The sequence below is a fragment of the Lithobates pipiens genome, unplaced genomic scaffold (assembly GCF_037356315.1).
Source record: "Lithobates pipiens isolate NorthernLeopardFrog02 unplaced genomic scaffold, aLitPip1_a1.2 Scaffold_22, whole genome shotgun sequence".
NCBI classification, from domain to species: Eukaryota; Metazoa; Chordata; class Amphibia; order Anura; family Ranidae; genus Lithobates; species Lithobates pipiens.
The window spans coordinates 197,475,232-197,493,146 of record NW_027507784.1 but is presented as its reverse complement, the minus strand read 5'-3'; the positions used below and the strand labels follow the sequence as shown (position 1 = coordinate 197,493,146).

General features: G+C 45.3%; 1 protein-coding gene across 2 annotated transcripts in view; it reads left to right on the top strand.

Moving 5' to 3' along the window:
* Positions 1 to 17,915, top strand: part of GTF3C1 (general transcription factor IIIC subunit 1) — a 377,991-nt gene that overhangs the window by 295,360 nt on the left and 64,716 nt on the right. For both annotated transcript variants that reach the window (XM_077448810.1, XM_077448811.1), the window contains exon 33: positions 15,353 to 15,627. In XM_077448810.1, coding sequence (XP_077304936.1) covers positions 15,353 to 15,627 — 275 coding nt within the window. The remainder of the gene's footprint in view (positions 1 to 15,352; positions 15,628 to 17,915) is intronic.

Below are 17,915 nucleotides of genomic sequence, written 5' to 3'. Positions count from 1 at the left end.
GATAATTCCGGACTTCTTGAAAGCTCGGATTACACTGGTGACTGATACCTTCGCCCAGGCATCCACGATCCACTGGCAGATAGTGGCGTAACTCGCCCGGCGTTGCCTCCCTGTGTTGGTGAATGTGTGTTCGCCTTCTGTCATCCAATGCTCCCACGCAGCTCGCAGTTTAACTTTAAACGACCTGTTGACACCTATATCTAGTGGCTGCAGTTCTTTGGTTAATCCACCTGGAATGATGGCAAGCACCGAATTAGTTTTCTTCACTTGGGCTTTGACAGTATCTGTCAGATGGGCGCGCATGGAGTCACAGACCAATAGGGATGGAGATTCGTGGAAAAAGCCGCCCGGTCTCTTGACGTAAACCTCTCTCAGCCACTCACTCATCTTCTCCTCGTCCATCCAGCCCTTCGGGTTAGCCTTGATGATGATGCCAACCGGAAACTTTTCTTTTGGCAGAGTCTTCCTCTTGAAAATTACCATGGGTGGTAGTTTCTGGCCATTAGCCTGGCAACCGAGAACTACAGTGAAGGATGACTTTTCGTTTCCTGTAGTGCGTATAGATACCGTACTGGTCCCTGTTCTCTCGACAGTACGGTTTACAGGGATATCAAAGGTAAGGGGGACCTCGTCCATGTTGGTGATGTGCTCTGGTCGGATTTTCTGTTCATTGATCTTGTTCTTGCAGTAGGTATGGAAAATGGCCATCTTTTCTTCGTAATCCTTTGGCAGTTGCTGTGACATAGTGGTTCTTGTGCGGATAGAGAGATTCCGCCTTTTCATGAAACGGAAGCACCAAGAGGGACCTCCTCGAAAGTCGTTGATCTCCATGTCGCGTGCGATCGCTGTTGCTTTGAGTCGAATAGAGACAGTAGAGACACTTCTACCTGCGGTTCTCTGTTCAATAACCCACTGTTCAATTTTGTCCTCCAACCGTGGCCATCTTGCTTTGTTTCCTCGGAAACTCAGTTTGGTCTTCTTTACCTGGCGCAGGGCATCTTCTTGCTTCCTCCACTTTCGTACCATTGATTCATTAATGTTGAATTCTCTCGCAGCTACTCTATTTCCATGCTCTACTGCATGACTGATAGCCTTCAGTTTGAAATCCGCTTCGTAAGCATGTCTCTTAACAGGAGCCATTTTTGGGGCAGCGGGTATACCGTAGAAAATGAACGAATGAATGCGCACACCTCCTGACTAAGATGGCCGTAATGCTCACGAAGCTGCACTGCTTGGATTGGGCATTACGGCCATCTTAGTCAGGAGGTGTGCGCATTCATTCGTTCATTTTCTACGGTATACCCGCTGCCCCAAAAATGGCTCCTGTTAAGAGACATGCTTACGAAGCGGATTTCAAACTCATCGCTATCAGTCACGCAGTAGAACAACCTAAGAGAGGTTTACGGTACGTCAGTTTACGGTAAGAGACCGGGTGGCTTTTTCCACGAAGGTCATATATAAGGCGCACCGGATTATAAGGCGCACGGTCGATTTTATGAGAAAATTTAGGCTTTTACGTGCGCCTTATAGTCCGAAAAATACGGTACATATAAGTAAGTTGTATAAAAAGCTGCTGGAACGTCCCCTTTTAACCCCTCCTATTCCCAGCTAGCCTCAGTTTTTTTGCTACTTTTTAGTTGATGGACCTCCCTTTTTTTTTTTTTTCTTCTAGGAGAAGCTCATCTGCTTATATTGTTTTATTTTTTATTTTTTTTATTTTTTTTTCCCTGTCTGGAGGTTTATTCCAAGCTGATTCAAGATATGAGGGGGTACGGTACTTCAATCCCATCGGTGAGAAGACATAGGGCTGGCCTGTAATGTTGCTGCCATGCACTGGATTATGCCATGGACATCACTCCCCATGGCATGCAGTGTAATGCGTAAGGTAGCTGCAAGGTGCTTTACAGGTCCAGGGCCATGATCTACCTGGTGCATAGCCCTGTCCCCGAAGACCCTTGTGGGGGGGGGCTAGTTTACTCCCATCGTCAATGGGGGAAATTCCCTCTAGCTGTTTACATCTCAGGGTGCCTGTTTTCTAATAAGGATTGCAGGGACGATCAATTACTGGTTCTTGTGACGGAGACAAGATCAACAGCCTTTCTTTGTCAAACTGGCACCATTGGTTCCCTTGGTTGCACCTGTGAAGTGCTTTTATGTCTGGACTTGCTCCCCTGGTTGCTCTATAGTGCACATACTTATTGCTCTTGTGCCTGCGTGGGCTTGGAGCACTCATTGGACTGGAGTATCTAGACCTGACTCTACAGATGGCCCTGGCCTGGACTTTCCTGCTTTTTCGATCTCAAGTCTGGGTCCTCCGGGCCTGGAAGAAGCTTTTGGATCTCATGTTTACCTCCTTTGGGGCTGTGCAATATGCCTAGTTTCACTACAGATCATTGGAACCTTCTGGCAGCATGATACAAATAGACTGTTATTTGTCCACTCTGTGCATTTTACCCCCTAGGGCCAGACTGTGCAGTGCATTTCCAACAAAGTGCTTGAATTAAAGAACAGTTTAGCCTGATCTATGCTTTCGTGCCTCTCAAACTTTATCATCTTCTACTTCTCAGGATCAAGATGGCTAGGCATTTTAGTGATCCTCTTGCACTGACCTGGCCCAAGAGAATGTGGTACTCGGGCTACTGGCAGACACTCCATGGGCCATTTTGAATCCTCAGAAAACTCTCTCCCAAGGGACAGTGTTCCTTCCTACTTCTCATCACTGACTTTAAGGACATAAGTTTTGGATGTCACAGTCCTGAGGGAGAGGGTTTTTCAGATTCTGTTGTTCCTACCTTATTAAATGCTAGGAAGCCAACTTCCTTCAAAGTCTATCATCGCACCTGAAAGACCTGTTGTGCTTGTATGGAGCATGAAAGTCTGATCTAGACCATCATCTGTGGCAGCTCTATTTCCGAGCTCTCTGGTCATCTTTCCAATTAAGGCCTATTGGACGAAACATGTAGGGGAGAGTCTATGTGCTAACATCATGCTGCTGCACCTATTCTAGTGTAGCGGCTTTTAATGTGAGTTTTACGTGCTGATTCATTTTTATCATTGGGTTTTTATCATATGTTTCTAATATTCTTAAACCACTGCACTTTGGCCATACTCTGTTGGTTCTATTTGTGAGCTTTATCGATACAGCCCACGCACAAGGCATCCATTTTGAAGGCTGCTGCTACACAGAGGGAAAATTTGTGCCTCAATTGATCAGGCTTTGTTTGCTACACTTGTTGTGGCAACTATTTTGAGTGTGCAATACACTGGGTGTTCAGCAAAAGTATACACACTGGTGGATTGGAAGGTGGAAGATATGTTTTTCTATCCCGAACACTTGGTTTTGGGCTTTCCTCACCATGGACTTGTTTTTGTATGTAGCTTGTGACACTTTTGGTTAGAGTATAGTTGCACTCATACATTTTGATTAACTTATTATTTTTTTTGATTCATTTGGATTTATTTTACATATTGATTGATTTAGTTAACTATTCATTCACACACATTTATTTTGGTGGCATTACAATTATTTATTCATACACGTTAGGATTTATACTAATCCTTATTGTTGCTAGCAGCTAAATAGACAGTCATTTGTGCCTTGATTGAGCAGGATGTGTTTGCTGCACTTGTTGTAGCATATATTTCTGATGAGCGTGAAATTCACTGGGTGTTCGGTGAAAGCCCATGCACTAGCAGATTTGATGCAGATTGGATGGTGGAAAATGTTTCGCTTCTCTATCCATGATTTTGGTCTCTAATAGACTTTTCTCACCATAAACTTGTTTGATACTTTATATGTGTTCTGTGACCATGTCGGTTGTAATATCGGTTGCCTTTGTGTATTGCGATTATCATTTTTTTTTCCTTCAGTTTATTTGGATCAATTTAACTTATTGATTGATTTAGTTACTTATTCATTCACGCACATTTATTTTGGTGGCAATGCAAATATTTATACATACCATCAAGATTTATGTATCAAACCTTATTGTTGCTATTAGCTTACGTTTGGTGCCATAGTGCTGAACTTGTTTTGCTTTTGGCCATTCAGGAAATCCCTCCTCCTACCCAATCTCCTGTGTCCCCTTGGAGCCTCAGCCTGGTTCTCTCGGCTCTGCAGGAGCCACCATTCTAACCTATTGGAAGCTTTTAGGATGATTTCCTTTTATGATGGGACCCATAAGGTGGCTTTTCTTGTTGCTATCACATATATGAGGAGAGTGTGTGAATTTCTTGATTGGTTATTACAGAATAAATTCTTAGTGTTGTACTGAGACAGTGTTATGAGGTCTAAGGCTTCTTTTCTCCCCAAGGTGGTCTCTGCTTTCCAATTATTGGCCTTCCTACATTATGTCCTACTTTAAAGCATCCTCTGTGCTATGAAAGTACATCTCTCAGTTGTGGGTTCCTTTCGGAAATTGGATTGCTTTTTTGTATTCCAGCATGGGTCTTCCTGCATCTTGTTCTGCTGTTGCTGAGTACATTGGTGGATAATTTCTTGTTAAAGCCTATAGTCTGGACTGGGAGGATAGAGTTCATCCATTTCTTGTTAAAGTGGTTGTAAAGGCTGAAGGTTTTTTTGCCTTAATGCATTCTAGGTTCCAGAGGAGCCCCGGAGCCACAACACCCCCCCCCCCCCTTTTTCCTTGTGCCTTTTTAAAATTGTAGCCACACAGAAAGTGCATTGTGCTTTTGCTTGTGATTTTCTGCACCCAAAAATGCGCTGCATTTTCAAATGCATAGGGGTGCCACTACAAATGAAAGTTGTCCATGCGTCTGCAAAAGAGCAGTGCGTTTTGGCTGTGGGTGTGGAAACAAATGCGCAGTCATGTTGGAACAGGAGGTGGCCATTCCCAAACTGTTCCCACAAAGTTGGAAGCATGCAATTGGCCAAAATGTCTTGGTATTCTGACGCCTTAAGAGTTCACTGGAACGAGGGTCCAAGCCCAACCCCTGAAAAACAACTCCACACCATAACCCCCCCCCCATACCAAATGATTTGGACCAGTGCACAAAGCAAGGTCCATAAAGACATGGATGAGCGAGTAGGGGGTGGAGAAACTTGACTGGTCTGCACAGAGTCCTGACCTCAGCCCGATAGAACACCTTTGGGCTGAATTAGGGCAGAGACTGCGAGCCAGGCCTTCTTGTCAACATCAGCGCCTGACCTCACAAATGGGCTTTTGGAAGTATGGTCAAACATTCCCTAGACACGCTGCTAAACCTTGTGGACAGCCTTCCCAGAAGATTTGAAGCTGTTACAGCTGCAAAGGGTCGGCCAACTCAGTATTGAACCCTACGAACTAAGACTGGGATGCCAAGTTCATGTGCGTGTAAAGGCAGGCATCCCAATACTTTAGCCAAAGTGACCTACACATACACTATATTACCAAAAGTGCTGGACTACAGAGCTCTTTTGCAAGAAGCATTTGATCCGCTTGCCCTTCAATGGACAGTGCTTTTTCAAACTTTTGATGATATAATCTAGGATGCTTCTGGTGGCAAGAGCTCACATTTTTCCCAGTAAAAGAATGGATTTCCCCATTTTCCAGAGTGGAGGCATATCTGTTGATATTTGCAGATGCTTGATAGCTTGCATTCCAGATGTCTGGGTGCGAGAGGTGGTGTCCCAGGGTTACAAATCTGATTAGGAGATCACCGATCAGGCCTTTTGGACCAAGGCATCTTTGCTCCACTCCCTGTGGCAGAATGATTTCAGGGGATATGCGCAAAACTGTCACCTTTCCCACAACCCAAGGGGGACATTCCCACATCTTGGACTTCAAAGCACTAATTGTTTTCATTTGGACCAAAAAGTTCTAGATGGAGTCCCCTAGACTTATCTTTTTCTATCTTCACCAGGGAGACTTTTTGGCTTCTGTGGACTTAAAAAATTCTTACTCACATGTGCTTATCTTTTCTATGCACCAACCAGTTAGTGGTCAGCTTTGTTGGACAATGTGTCTCTGAATGTCCAGTCATTAAAGAGATTTGAGTGGATTCTTAACCTTCAAAAATTATCGATTAAACCAATTTATTGCCTGGAGTATCTGCGTTTGGTCTTTGACAGACCTCAGGCCAGGGTGTTCCTTCCTTCAGATTCTCCAATCTCAGTTATGAACTCTTCAGTCCACAAGCTATCTATTCTCTGCTTCTGCATGAGAGTCTTGGGGCTCCTTCAAGCTGGCTCCTTTGCCGAATTTCACTCTCTAGTTCAGTTGAAACCAAGGACAAGGCTTTCTCTGTCTTGGTGGCTCAAAAATTTGGCTGGACTGACTGGAGTCAGTTAATCTCCTCTTGACAGCTTTTGGAAGATTCTTCCAATGGACAGCAGCCTGTTGTGCTGGGGAGGAGTCATGGGCACTTTGTTGGAGCAAGGTCTCAATCATGGACTGCATCTTGTCTTACAATAATCATAGAGCTCCAGGATATCTGGCTATCCCTTCCGTGTTGGGCCATCCTGTAAGAGGGCCATTCGATTCGGATTCAGTCAGACAACACCACAGTGATGGCATATTCAGCCATCATGGACGAACCAGAAGTCTTTTTGTGGCAAGAGCGGTAGAGCAGATGTAAGGCTTAGTGTACTTGGTATGAGCCTAGAGGCATTCACTCCAGGAGTTTCTCCATGGGACAAATCCTATTCTTCCTGCAATCAAAAACAGGAAGATGATCTGGACAGCCGCACTCAAAAAAACTTTTTTTTTTTTTTGCCTTTTATTCAAAAATTCTTGTGAACAAAAATACAAGCCACAGCAGGAACAGACAGGAGCTAACGCGTTTCACACTTCAATGTAGTGCTTAGTCATAAGCTATGTTTTTGATTGTGATATGCATTGCCGACACCTGGACTTCCAAGCTGGATGAGAAGGTTTTCTACTATTGCTTGACCTACCTGGAGCGGTGATATCTCTGTCTATTCTTCCTGCAGTTGGGTCTGGACCAGAGTTTGGCTCTCGGGACCATCAAAGGTCATATCTCTGCTTTTACCATTCTGGCCATTGATTCCTTTTGCAAGGAGTTTTCCATGTGATTTTCCCTGTCTATTCCCCTATAATTGCAAGTGAATTTGGTACTTAGGGGATATGTCATTTCGAATGGGCTTTGAAAGGGTGCCCCAGCATCTAGCTCTGTCATCACTAGGTGGCTCAGACCATTGTTCTTTTACAAAAGTTTTTATTATTAATTTACAAGTTTACGTTCCAATACAATAGGCTTACATTCAGATTTCAGTACAGGTGTTTCACAGTATAGTGTAAATTCAAGCAGGCTGTTGTCTAGTAATGCAAACATTTCCTATGTCCGGGCGAACCCGGGATTTCACATGATTGCAACAGAAGCGTGTCGTACAATACATAGCCCATAGTAATCATCTGCAGTAAATTGGTAAGACGAGAAGAAGGAAGGAAGAAGATGTTCTATGGGTCAAGAGTTGATTAAAAGAGTTTGTAGAATGAAAAGCAGGGGAGGAGTAGTGGGGGTCAAAAAAGAGAAGGAAGAGAGGGGGGAAAGAGAGAAGAGAATGGGTTCACAGGGTGTGCCCAACCGGTCCTTACAGTGACAATATAGCAACATCGAATCTAGGAGAATAATGGTATGCGATCCAGGGTTACCAGACCCGTAGGAACTTGGCATGAGTGTCAGAAAGAACAAAAGACAATTTTTCATTGACCATAACATCGTTCTGTCGGTTCTTGACTGCCTCAAAACTCAGAGCTGAGGTTCTCCATGCTCTGGCTATTGTCAACTTAGTCGCAGTAAAGAGATGTTGCGCCAACTGTCGTTCTGGGCGTAGTAGTTCAGTGATGCCAAGAAATGCCTCGAAAGGATATTTTTTAAGATTTACTCGAAGTAGACTACGGAGTAATGCATACACCCTGACCCATAGTCTGCACACCCGCGGGCACGTCCACCAAATATGGGCCATAGTGCCCTCCTGGGCACATTCCCTGAAGCAGAGAAGGGAACAGGTTGGGACAAAGCGAGCCAGGCGCATAGGGGTATAATACCACCGGTACAAGACCTTATATTCATTTTCCAAAATTATTACGTTGAGCGAGCAGTTGGATATGGCTAGGGTCATTGCCTGCCAGTCCTCCGGGTCAAGCTTCTTCCCCAACTCTCTCTCCCACTGCAAATGATAGGACCGCACTGGAGGTCTCTTCTTAGAGATCAGAGCTGAGTATATCAGAGATATCAGACCAGGAGAGTGGGGCCTGGATCTACAGATGCTCTCAAACGGTGTCAACCTGTATGGGGCGTCTTGAGATTTAATGAGACTCTGGAGGAAATGACGGATCTGTAGATACCTGAAATGTTCTCGTAAAGGTATGTCATTTGACGAGCGTAAAACTTCAAATAAGATTCTAGTGGGAGTAAGCAAGGAGTGTACGTCCCCGAATCCATTCATGGTCCACCACTTGAATTGTGCTGGGTTATCAAGGCCCAGGGGGAAAAGTGGGCAACGAAGGAGCCGCATCAATGGAATATGGGGAGAAACCAGCCCTGCAGAGTACTTCACCGAGTCCCAAACTCGTAACGTGTGATTCATACAAGGCCCCGTAATCGTAGGACGGTGTATAGGTGGGAGTCATGGTAATGAAGAGATTGGGACGGGGTCAACTTCAAGCAGATCAATAGTAGCCCATAGTGGGAGCTGATAAGTCTCGTGGAGGTGGGAGAGCGGAGCAATGGTAGCTGCTACGTAGTAGTCTCTGATATTTGGGCCCGAGAGGCCCCCATTACTTCTTTTGGCGAACATGATTTGTTAATACGGGGGCGAGACGATCCCCAGATGAATTGCAGGATCCTACGCTGATGGGTATTGAGGACATGTGAAGGAACTGGGATAGGAAGAACCCAAAAATAGTACAGTAGCTTCGGGAGATGCGCCATTCTGATGGCTGTTATTCTCCCGAACCATGAAAGAGGTAAGGAGGACCACGTAGCCAACATTTCCGTTAATCTTTGGAACAATGGTGGATAATTCGCCTGATATAAAGCCTGATACGTAGAAGTGAGACGGATTCCCAAATAAGGCAAGGAGGAGACCCACTGGTAAGGAAAGGCTGACTGCAAGTTCCCCAGCAACTCCATAGAGAGGTTAGTCGACAGTGCCCTGGACTTTGAGTTAATCTGGAGTCCTGAGAGAGATGCAAAGGTCTGTAACAGTGTGTATAGGTTTGGTTGGGAAGTTCTAGGAGAGGTGACAGAAAGAAGAATGTCATCTGCAAATAAGGAAATCTTATGGGGACAACCTGCTATTTCAATGCCCCTGATATCCAGATGAGCTCTTATTGCTTCCGCCAGGGGTTCCAATGCCAACACAAAAAGAAGGGGCGACAGCGGACACCCCTGGTGGGTTCCCTTGCGAATATCAAAAATGGGGGATTCAAATCCGTAATATTTCATTTTTGCTCGGGGGGAATCATATAGGGCTGACATCCAAGTCATGAAAGAGGTCCCGAATACATAGTGCCGTAGAATAGACATGAGGTAGGGCCAAGATAAGGAGTCAAAGGTCTTATCTATATCGAGGGATAGAAGCATGGATTCAAGAGAGCGAGCGTGGGCTACATGTTGGAGTTGTACTATACGTCGAATTGCATCGCCCGACTGTCTTTGTGGCACGAAGCCAACCTGGTATTTTTTTATCAAACGAGGGAGAAAAGAGTTTAGGCGAGTTTTTGTCAGGAGTTTCATTGTACATTGATGAGCGAGATAGGCCTGAAATTGGCCCAAGATAAGTGGTCACGGTCCGGCTTAGAAATCATCACCACATTTGCTATCAGAAGATCTGGGGTGAGGGGATAGCCGTTTTTTACTGAATTGTACATTGCTACCAGGTGGGGAGCTACTACTGATGCCAACTTTCTATAATAAAGAGCAGTGTACCCGTCAGGCCCAGGACGCTTTCCCACCTTAAGTTCTTTTATTGCTTGTAAAACTTCTGAGAGCTAAGTATCCCTATCCATGAGGGTAACGTGAGCCCCCGTGGGAGCGAAAGGCTCTCAAGGAAGTCCGCCGTACTCTGAGCAGCATTCCCCTCCGGCACTGTGTACAGCTTCGCAAGACGAAACCCAAATTCCTCCAGGACATGTTTCGGGTTCCCTGATAGAACATTGTTTCCATCTCGTAGGGTGATTGGGTTTAATTTAGGGGCAAAGCTTCGGAGTCTGTTGGCTAACATACGATTCGGCTTATTTGCTCTCATATACCATCTCTGACGGGACCAGCGTAGAACACGCTCAGCACCCTCAGTGAGGCACAGATCGAGCTCCGATCTGGCTAGTTCCAGCAACTTACGGTTGCCCGGGGTGGGAGATTGCTTAAACGTCTCAGATAGTGACACCAATCGGGACTCAAGCTCTTTCTGTTTTGTCTCCCTAGCTCTTACGGGCCGAAGCCAGGCCAATTATCCGACCACGTAGCACCGCTTTATAGGCCTCCCAGAGGACCACCGGAGACTTCACCGAGCCCAAATTGTCACGATAGTAGTCCTCCGAAGCCCTAATAATTTCTTCTGTCACCCCTGCATGGGAAAGAAGCGAATCATTCATCACCCAGGGAGAAAATCTGGGTCTATCTAGGATAGAGTGGCAGACGACTAGCACTGGATCGTGATCCGACCACGGGACAGCCAAGATTGAGGCCGAAACCACTAATGGAAGGTGACGTCTGCGCATAAACATATGGTCTATCCTTGAGTGGACCTGATGGGGGTGAGAGTAATGGGTGTAGTCCCTGCCCTGAGGATGACACTCCCTCCACAAGTCAACTAGGTCATGTGTTCGCAAAGAGGACGTAAACTTTTTAGCCCCTGCCGACTGGCCGTTTCTCTCGGGCGGGTGCTTATCTAGTTTGGGGTTTAATATGAGATTAGAGTCACCCGCAAGGAGGAGGGTGCCCTTGCAGTGGGACATAAGCAGGGCACAGACATGGGTCAAGAAGGGCCCTGGGTTCACATTCAGGGCATAGTACATCAGTATGGTAACCTCCGTGTCATAAATGGTGCCTTGGAGCAGTAGGTACCTTCCATCAGGGTCTGCGATCTGTTTAGTGCAACTAAATGGAACTGATTTGCGAAAAGCCACGAGAACCCCCCTTTGCTTAGTTGAAGCATTTGCCAAAAATACCTGAGGAAACTGAGCATCAAAGTACCTAGGATGGGAGGTCTCAGAAAAATGCGTCACCTGTAAACAAGCAATGTCAACTTGTTGCTTGCGCAGATATTTAAAAACCTTCACCCTCTTTTGGGGGGAGTTCATGCCCTGCACATTCAGGGACAACCAGTTAATTGTCATTGGGATATCAATGGGTGGCCGTTAACCTGGAACCAGAGTGCACACCCTGCGAACCCAAAGGAGAAAGGAAGGAGTAGAAGCAGTGAAGAGGGGGAAGGAAAAGAGAAGTAAAGTGTCATGTCAGAAAAGGTAGTAGAATCATGCAATGCTGTGAACAAATAACTTTTTGACAGTAAGATTGCTATGGGTCGTGGGTTTAACATCCCACTAGATGGTCGGGTGTTGACTCGAACGTTAGTCCGGGTCAAGTACCACATCATGAGGGTGCAGTGGTCCGTCGGAAACCACTCGGCATAACATAAACAGTAATCATGAATATTCGAGAACATGTCAACAATGACATATAGGTGTAAACCTCAAACAAGTGAACAAAAAATGTTTTTTTTTTTTTTTAAAAAACAGATTGGTGTATGTGGTGAACCTCAGCTCAGGAATAAACAACATGAACCCAGTGTCATCTGAGTTGAACCTAAAAACGGGTGTACCTGTTAACCGCGGGGCGGGCACAAGGCCTCACCCCATCAGGGCAATAGTGAGCAGGGGCCAAGTCCATACTGTATGTACAAAAAAAACAAAAAACCCCATGTTCCATAGTCCTCAGATGGCCATGGTAAAAGGCCCCCAGGACTACGAGTGCCTGGCATCATGTGTCATGATGTACGGCTGGAACGGCCTCCAAGGGACGAAACAAAAAACAAAAAAAAAAAAAGGGGGAAGGGGGGATGGTCTGCCCAATACCTCAGTATGCAGAGATCTGGACAATAGGGGGCAAGGAAAAAATTAAAAAGCGAGGAAATTGAAAAATAAAATAACCATTAGAACTCAATATATAAAAAATAGTCAATATTGGGAGAATCGGAAGAAAAAATGAACACAAAAAAAAATAAAAAAAAGGAAGTGGGGAATTGAAAAAGTTTATGTAATTGGGGGGGGTGGGGATGGGGGGGAGAAGGCAGTCATTACCTGAGTGCAACAATTGTCCAAGAAAATATCAAGATGGTTCCACAGTCACCAGCCGGCAAGGTGGGCCACTATAGTCCGGGGTTGTGGATCAGCACAGTCTGTCTGAAATTCAAATGAAGACTAGTTTACTTCTTATCACAGGTGTGGTTCAGAGGTGTTCCGCTCCAGCCTCCCGGTGGCATTAATTGCAGCAGGCTCAAGAGCTAAATGCTTGCCTGCTGTGCGAAGGCAGGGGAAAAAAAACAAAAAACACAAACAAAAGGTGGAAGTAGCAATTTTCTAACGATATCCGTCTGTAGAAACCTCATGAAACCTCTGGGCCTTGAGAGAACGGAGGGCTTGGGATCCATGCTGAGAGGATGAGAGGATTGTGAGGATCTCGTTGAGGCCCGGGAGGGACCTTGGCGGGCCACGGAAGCTTCGGGTTGAGAAGGAGGGAGGTCAAACTGCAGCTCCTGGAATTGCCGCCTCAAATCCGGCAAAGATGAGGCGTGAAACTGACGTCCCAGGTGATGAAAGGAGAGTTTAAAGGGGAACCCCCACCTATAGCGGATGTTTCTGGCTTGCAGGATTTGCAGATAGGGCTTCATATTCCATCTTTTAGTGATAGTGACCGGGGAAAGATCTGCAAACAGTTGGAGGGAGTTTCCCTAAAATGCAATGTCTGGTAATTCTCTGGCCGCTTGGAGAAGCCGTTCTTTGGTTCTGTAGAAGTGAAATTTTATGATCACATCTCTGGGGGGGCCCTCAGTTGGCTTGGGAGCGAGGGCCCTATGGATACGGTCGAATTCTAGGCGTTCCGTAGGTATATCAGGTGCAAGCTCCTGGAAGAACGCTGTAGCTGTTCCCTGAAGGTCTGTAATGGTCTCCGGGAGGCCGTGTATACGCAAATTTCCTCTGCGAGCCCTATTTTATGAGTCCTCAAGTTTGTCCTGAAGATTTATAAGTTCAGCATTCAGTTTCTCCACCTCTTCCTCATGTCCCTCCAGTACCATGGTTGTTGGGTCCATCCTCTCTTCCAACTGATTAGTGCGGTGTCCTAGCTCTTTAAGACCCTTCACCAGCTCAGCAGATAGTTTGCGAGAGGCTGCGGTGATCTCGTCCCTTACTATGGTGCGGAATTTCTGTAGCAAAGCTTCAGAGTTAGTGTCCACAGGGCTTGTTAGGTTAGAGGGAAACTGTGACAGGCTATCGTCTGAGTGCTGTGTGGTATTGTCAGGTTCCGGCGGTTCGGGCGCCATCCTGCCCTTCCCCCGGACCGGAGAGGATTTCTGTTGTGATCTGTTGCGGGGATGGTTCCGGGGCGTATTATACATACCCGCCGGTTACCCAATAGCGCCCGCAGTGGTTGGGGTAGATGTGACAGTGATTTTTAGTGGGATATGCCTTATCCACCAAGTGAAACGTTCCGACGGCACGGCGCTAGGAAATTATGCTGCCATTGTGCCTGTGACCGTGCATGCACCCCCAGTCAATTTACATGTCCATCCCTGGGCCCTCCAGGGCCTCTGCAATCTAGTTGGGTGGTATACAGTACTGGGGGGGGGGGGCAGGATCTGCCTTTGGAAGTGTGAGGGGCCTATTATGGTGTACTGGGTGTACCAAGATGGCCACCGCCTACCTCAGCCTCCAGTGTATCTTCCTCCGCAGCGTGCGGCCTGTTGGTGCTGGGCCCCGCTGCCAAATCCTTGCCCCAGGCCTCGGGTGCGCCGCTGATCCACGATGTGTGTGTAGATTGCCGCTATCCACGCGGCACTCGAGCGCGGAGGCTCCGGCGTCCTCGTAGGCCGCAAGATGGCGGCTAGCACCCGAGGAGTGATGCAGGCCTCGGGCCCGATCGCGGGACCCACGGATGGTCTGGGGTTCCGAGACACGGCGTAAGGTACTCCGGGGACTTATGGAGAGTGAGCTGAGTTGTCCACCGGCCAGAATCCAGCCTAATAGCGCCAGATGATTATGGATATTATCTCTGCCGGCGGAGCTCAGCTAAGACGCGTCCTATCCCCATCGCTTCCGGCCATGCCCCGCTCAGACCATTGTTCAAGCTTGTGGTCTCCATAAACATGTCTAGTAAGTCTGTTGTTTTCCAACAGAACAAGCTCTTCTGCAAATGTAGCATGTGGTGAAATAAACCATTTATCACTGATAAGGGTGCTTACATTGATCAGGTTTTATTTATTCATGTAAAACCTTTATCTTAAAAGGAAAAACACTGTTGCTGTAACTGCAGCATGAGCTGGAGTTTGGTTTGAATTTATTAGTGTATCTAAATCAGCACATCTATCAATCCCTCAACCCCCCCCCCCAAATGAAAATCCTGCTGTCTAAAGGTGACCCTGTCTCCTTCATCCAGCGATGGGGGACACTCTAATACAGTTGGTGTGTTGTGTTACTGGGCAGATCACCAGGTGAAAACAGAGGAGGAAAAAAGCCTAAAAAAACGAATGCAGCCACCACATCTAAGGATTGATTAGCTGCAATATATTACATTTTTGGGTTTGGGCGTAATACTTTTTTAAGGCTCACCCACCAAGTCTGTGAGTCCCTTTTGGGCTTTTAGCATTGGGCAACCTGTACCACCTGGTCTTCTGTTCACATGTTATCTAAATTTTACCTGTTGGACGTTTCTGCCTCATCAGATGCTAGCTTCGGGTGTAATGTCCTTTAAGCAACTCTAAGCTTTAGGCAGTCCCAGTTTCCTGTTTTTCTTGGCCCTGTCAGCAATCGTTTGCTGTGTTCCCCACCCCTCATTTGGGCTGCATTCTGACATCCCTGAATGGACAAGATGAAGAATAGGATTTTTGTGCTTGAGTATAAAATCCTTTTCTTGGGGTCCACTTAGGAGAACGGGTCCTCCTCTTTTTGTGTTTATCATCATACTCTCAGTATTGCTTTGCTACAGAACTGAACTTTTTTTGCCACTGTCCAATCCTCCTTGCAGGAGACAGTATAACCCAAAGATTTGACTTCCTGTGTCTCTCAGTGGACTTCAAGAAATAGATTTTACAGTTAGTACAAAAATCATATTTTATATGCTGCACATTTTTATTTGCATAAACAAAGGATTTTTTTTATTTTATTTACAGGTTCCTTCAGTGACTTTATTGTAGACATGCCTTCACTACCATCTCTTTTTACTGAACTCTTCAACACTAAAGACCGGAGTGATGATACTTTCCTAAATCATTGCGTACATACCCTTGGATACAGCTCTAAAGATGTGGCTTGTGTTTTGGAAATTCAGTCAGCAGTTGAAGCTTTTTTACACTTTGGCATGAAAATATCGGATTTCGGAAGAAGATTTCTGAAATATGAAGATGTAGAAAATGAACGGACTAGATCTCTACAGCAGTATTTACAGGTTTGGCATCAGTAAATAGCTTTTGTACTGTCCACACCTGACGGAATGAAATTAAGAAAAATGGAACTAGATTGTATTTGGAATGCTCTATTCTTTTTTTTTTTTATGTGTTTCTGATTGGTGTGTAGTTAACCACTTCAGCCCCAGAAGGATTTGCCCCCTTCCCGACCTGGCCATTTTTTGCGATTTTGGCACTGCGTCGCTTTAACTGACAATTGCGCGGTCGTGCGATGTTGTACCCAAACAAAATTTGCCTTTTTTCCCCCACAAATAGTTTTCTTTTGGTGGTATTTGATCCTCTCTGTGGCTTTTATTCTTTTATTTTTTATTTTTTTGCTCTATAAGCAAAAAAAGCGACAATTTTGAAAAGAACACAGTATTTTGTAGTGTTTGCTGTAATCAATATCCCAAAATGAAGAAAAAAAAATTTTTTTTCCTTCGTTTAGGCCAATATATATTCTTCTACATGTTTTTGGTAAAAAAAAACAAAAAAAAAACATTAATAGTATATTGATTGGTTTGCGCAAAAGTTATAGCGTCTACAAAATGAAGGATAGATTTATGTCATTTTAATTTTTTTATTTTATTTTTTACTAGTAATGGCTGTGATCTGTGATTTTTTTTATCGGTACTGCAATATTGCGGCGGTGAGATCAGACACTTTTGACACTATTTTGGGATCATTGGCATTCATACAACGATCAGAGCTAAAAATAGCCATTGATTACTGTATGAATGTTATTGGCTGGGAAGGGGTTAACACTAGGGGGCAATCAAGGGGTTAACTGTGTTCCCTGGGTGTGTTCCAACTGTGGGGGGATGGGACTGACTAGGGGAGGAAAGAGATCGGTGTTCATACTTGGTGCTATTCTACATATTTTTGGTAATAAAAATTGCAGTAAGTGTATATTGATTTGCACAAAAGTTATAGCGTCTAAAAAAAAAAATAGGCGATAGATTTATGGCATTTTTTTAATTTTTACTAGTAATAGCGGTAATTTTTTTATTTTTATTTTTTTAACAGGACTGCGACATTATGGCGGACAAATTAAACACTTTTGACACATTTTTAGGACCATTGGCATTTATACAGTGATCAGTGCTATAAAAATGCACAGATTACTGTGTAAATATCACAGGCAGGGAAGGGGTTAACAGTAGGGGGCAATCAAGGGGTTAACTATGTTACCTGGGGGGGTGGGGCCTGGGTGAGGAGAGTGATTTGTTCATACTTATTATGAACAACAGATCGCTCTCCTCATCCCTGGCATCACAGAGATCTGTCTATTTATATTGACAGATATCGGTTCTGTCTCTGTGTGGAGCGATCATGGGTGCCCGGCGGTAATCTGAGTGATTAGCTGTGCAGTTGGGCAGCACTTGTCTGGCCATTAGATTACAGGCAGGCTATGCTCTCAAGTAGAATGCGAGGAAGAAAACCGACCATGCTGGGATGGGTGTGTATCCATGCTCAGTGTGGTCAGTTTGAAATGGGAAAGCAGGGGGACTGGTAGGAGCACCAGATATTTCACACAAAATAAGCAATACAAAGAGAAAAGATGCTTTTAACACAAGTAGGTGGTGACACATCAGGAATATGAAATGCTGGGACAACTTTAAAATATTCGTATTTTCTTTTATGTATGGGCAATTACAATAAACTCCCTAAATTGTTATAATTGCTTATTGACATTGTAATATGCTGATTTTTGCACAGCATTGTACAACATGCGGGATGGATCTTGTACTGTCTGAATGTTTTTTGTTTTTTATTTGGCCTTCATGCATACCTAACTGTATTCTGAGAATATAAATGCCAATACTAGTTGTCAAGTAAACAAAAAAATTTTACCGTATATACTCGAGTATAGGCCGACCCGAATATAAGCCGAGGCCCCCAATTTACCCCCAAAAAAACTGGCAAACTTATTGACTCGTGTATAAGCCGAGGGTGAGACATGCCTGTCCATCCCTGTGTGTGTGTCCGTCCATCCCTGTGTGTCCGTCCATCCCTGTGTGTCCGTCCATCCCTGTGTGTCCGTCCATCCCTGTGTGTCCGTCCATCCCTGTGTGTCCGTCCATCCCTGTGTGTCCGTCCATCCCTGTGTGTCCGTCCATCCATCCCTGTGTGTGTGTGTGTCCATCCATCCCTGTGTGTGTGTGTGTCCGTCCATCCCTGTGTGTCCGTCCATCCCTGTGTGTCCGTCCATCCCTGTGTGTCCGTCCATCCCTGTGTGTGTGTCCATCCATCCCTGTGTGTGTGTGTGTCCATCCATCCCTGTGTGTGT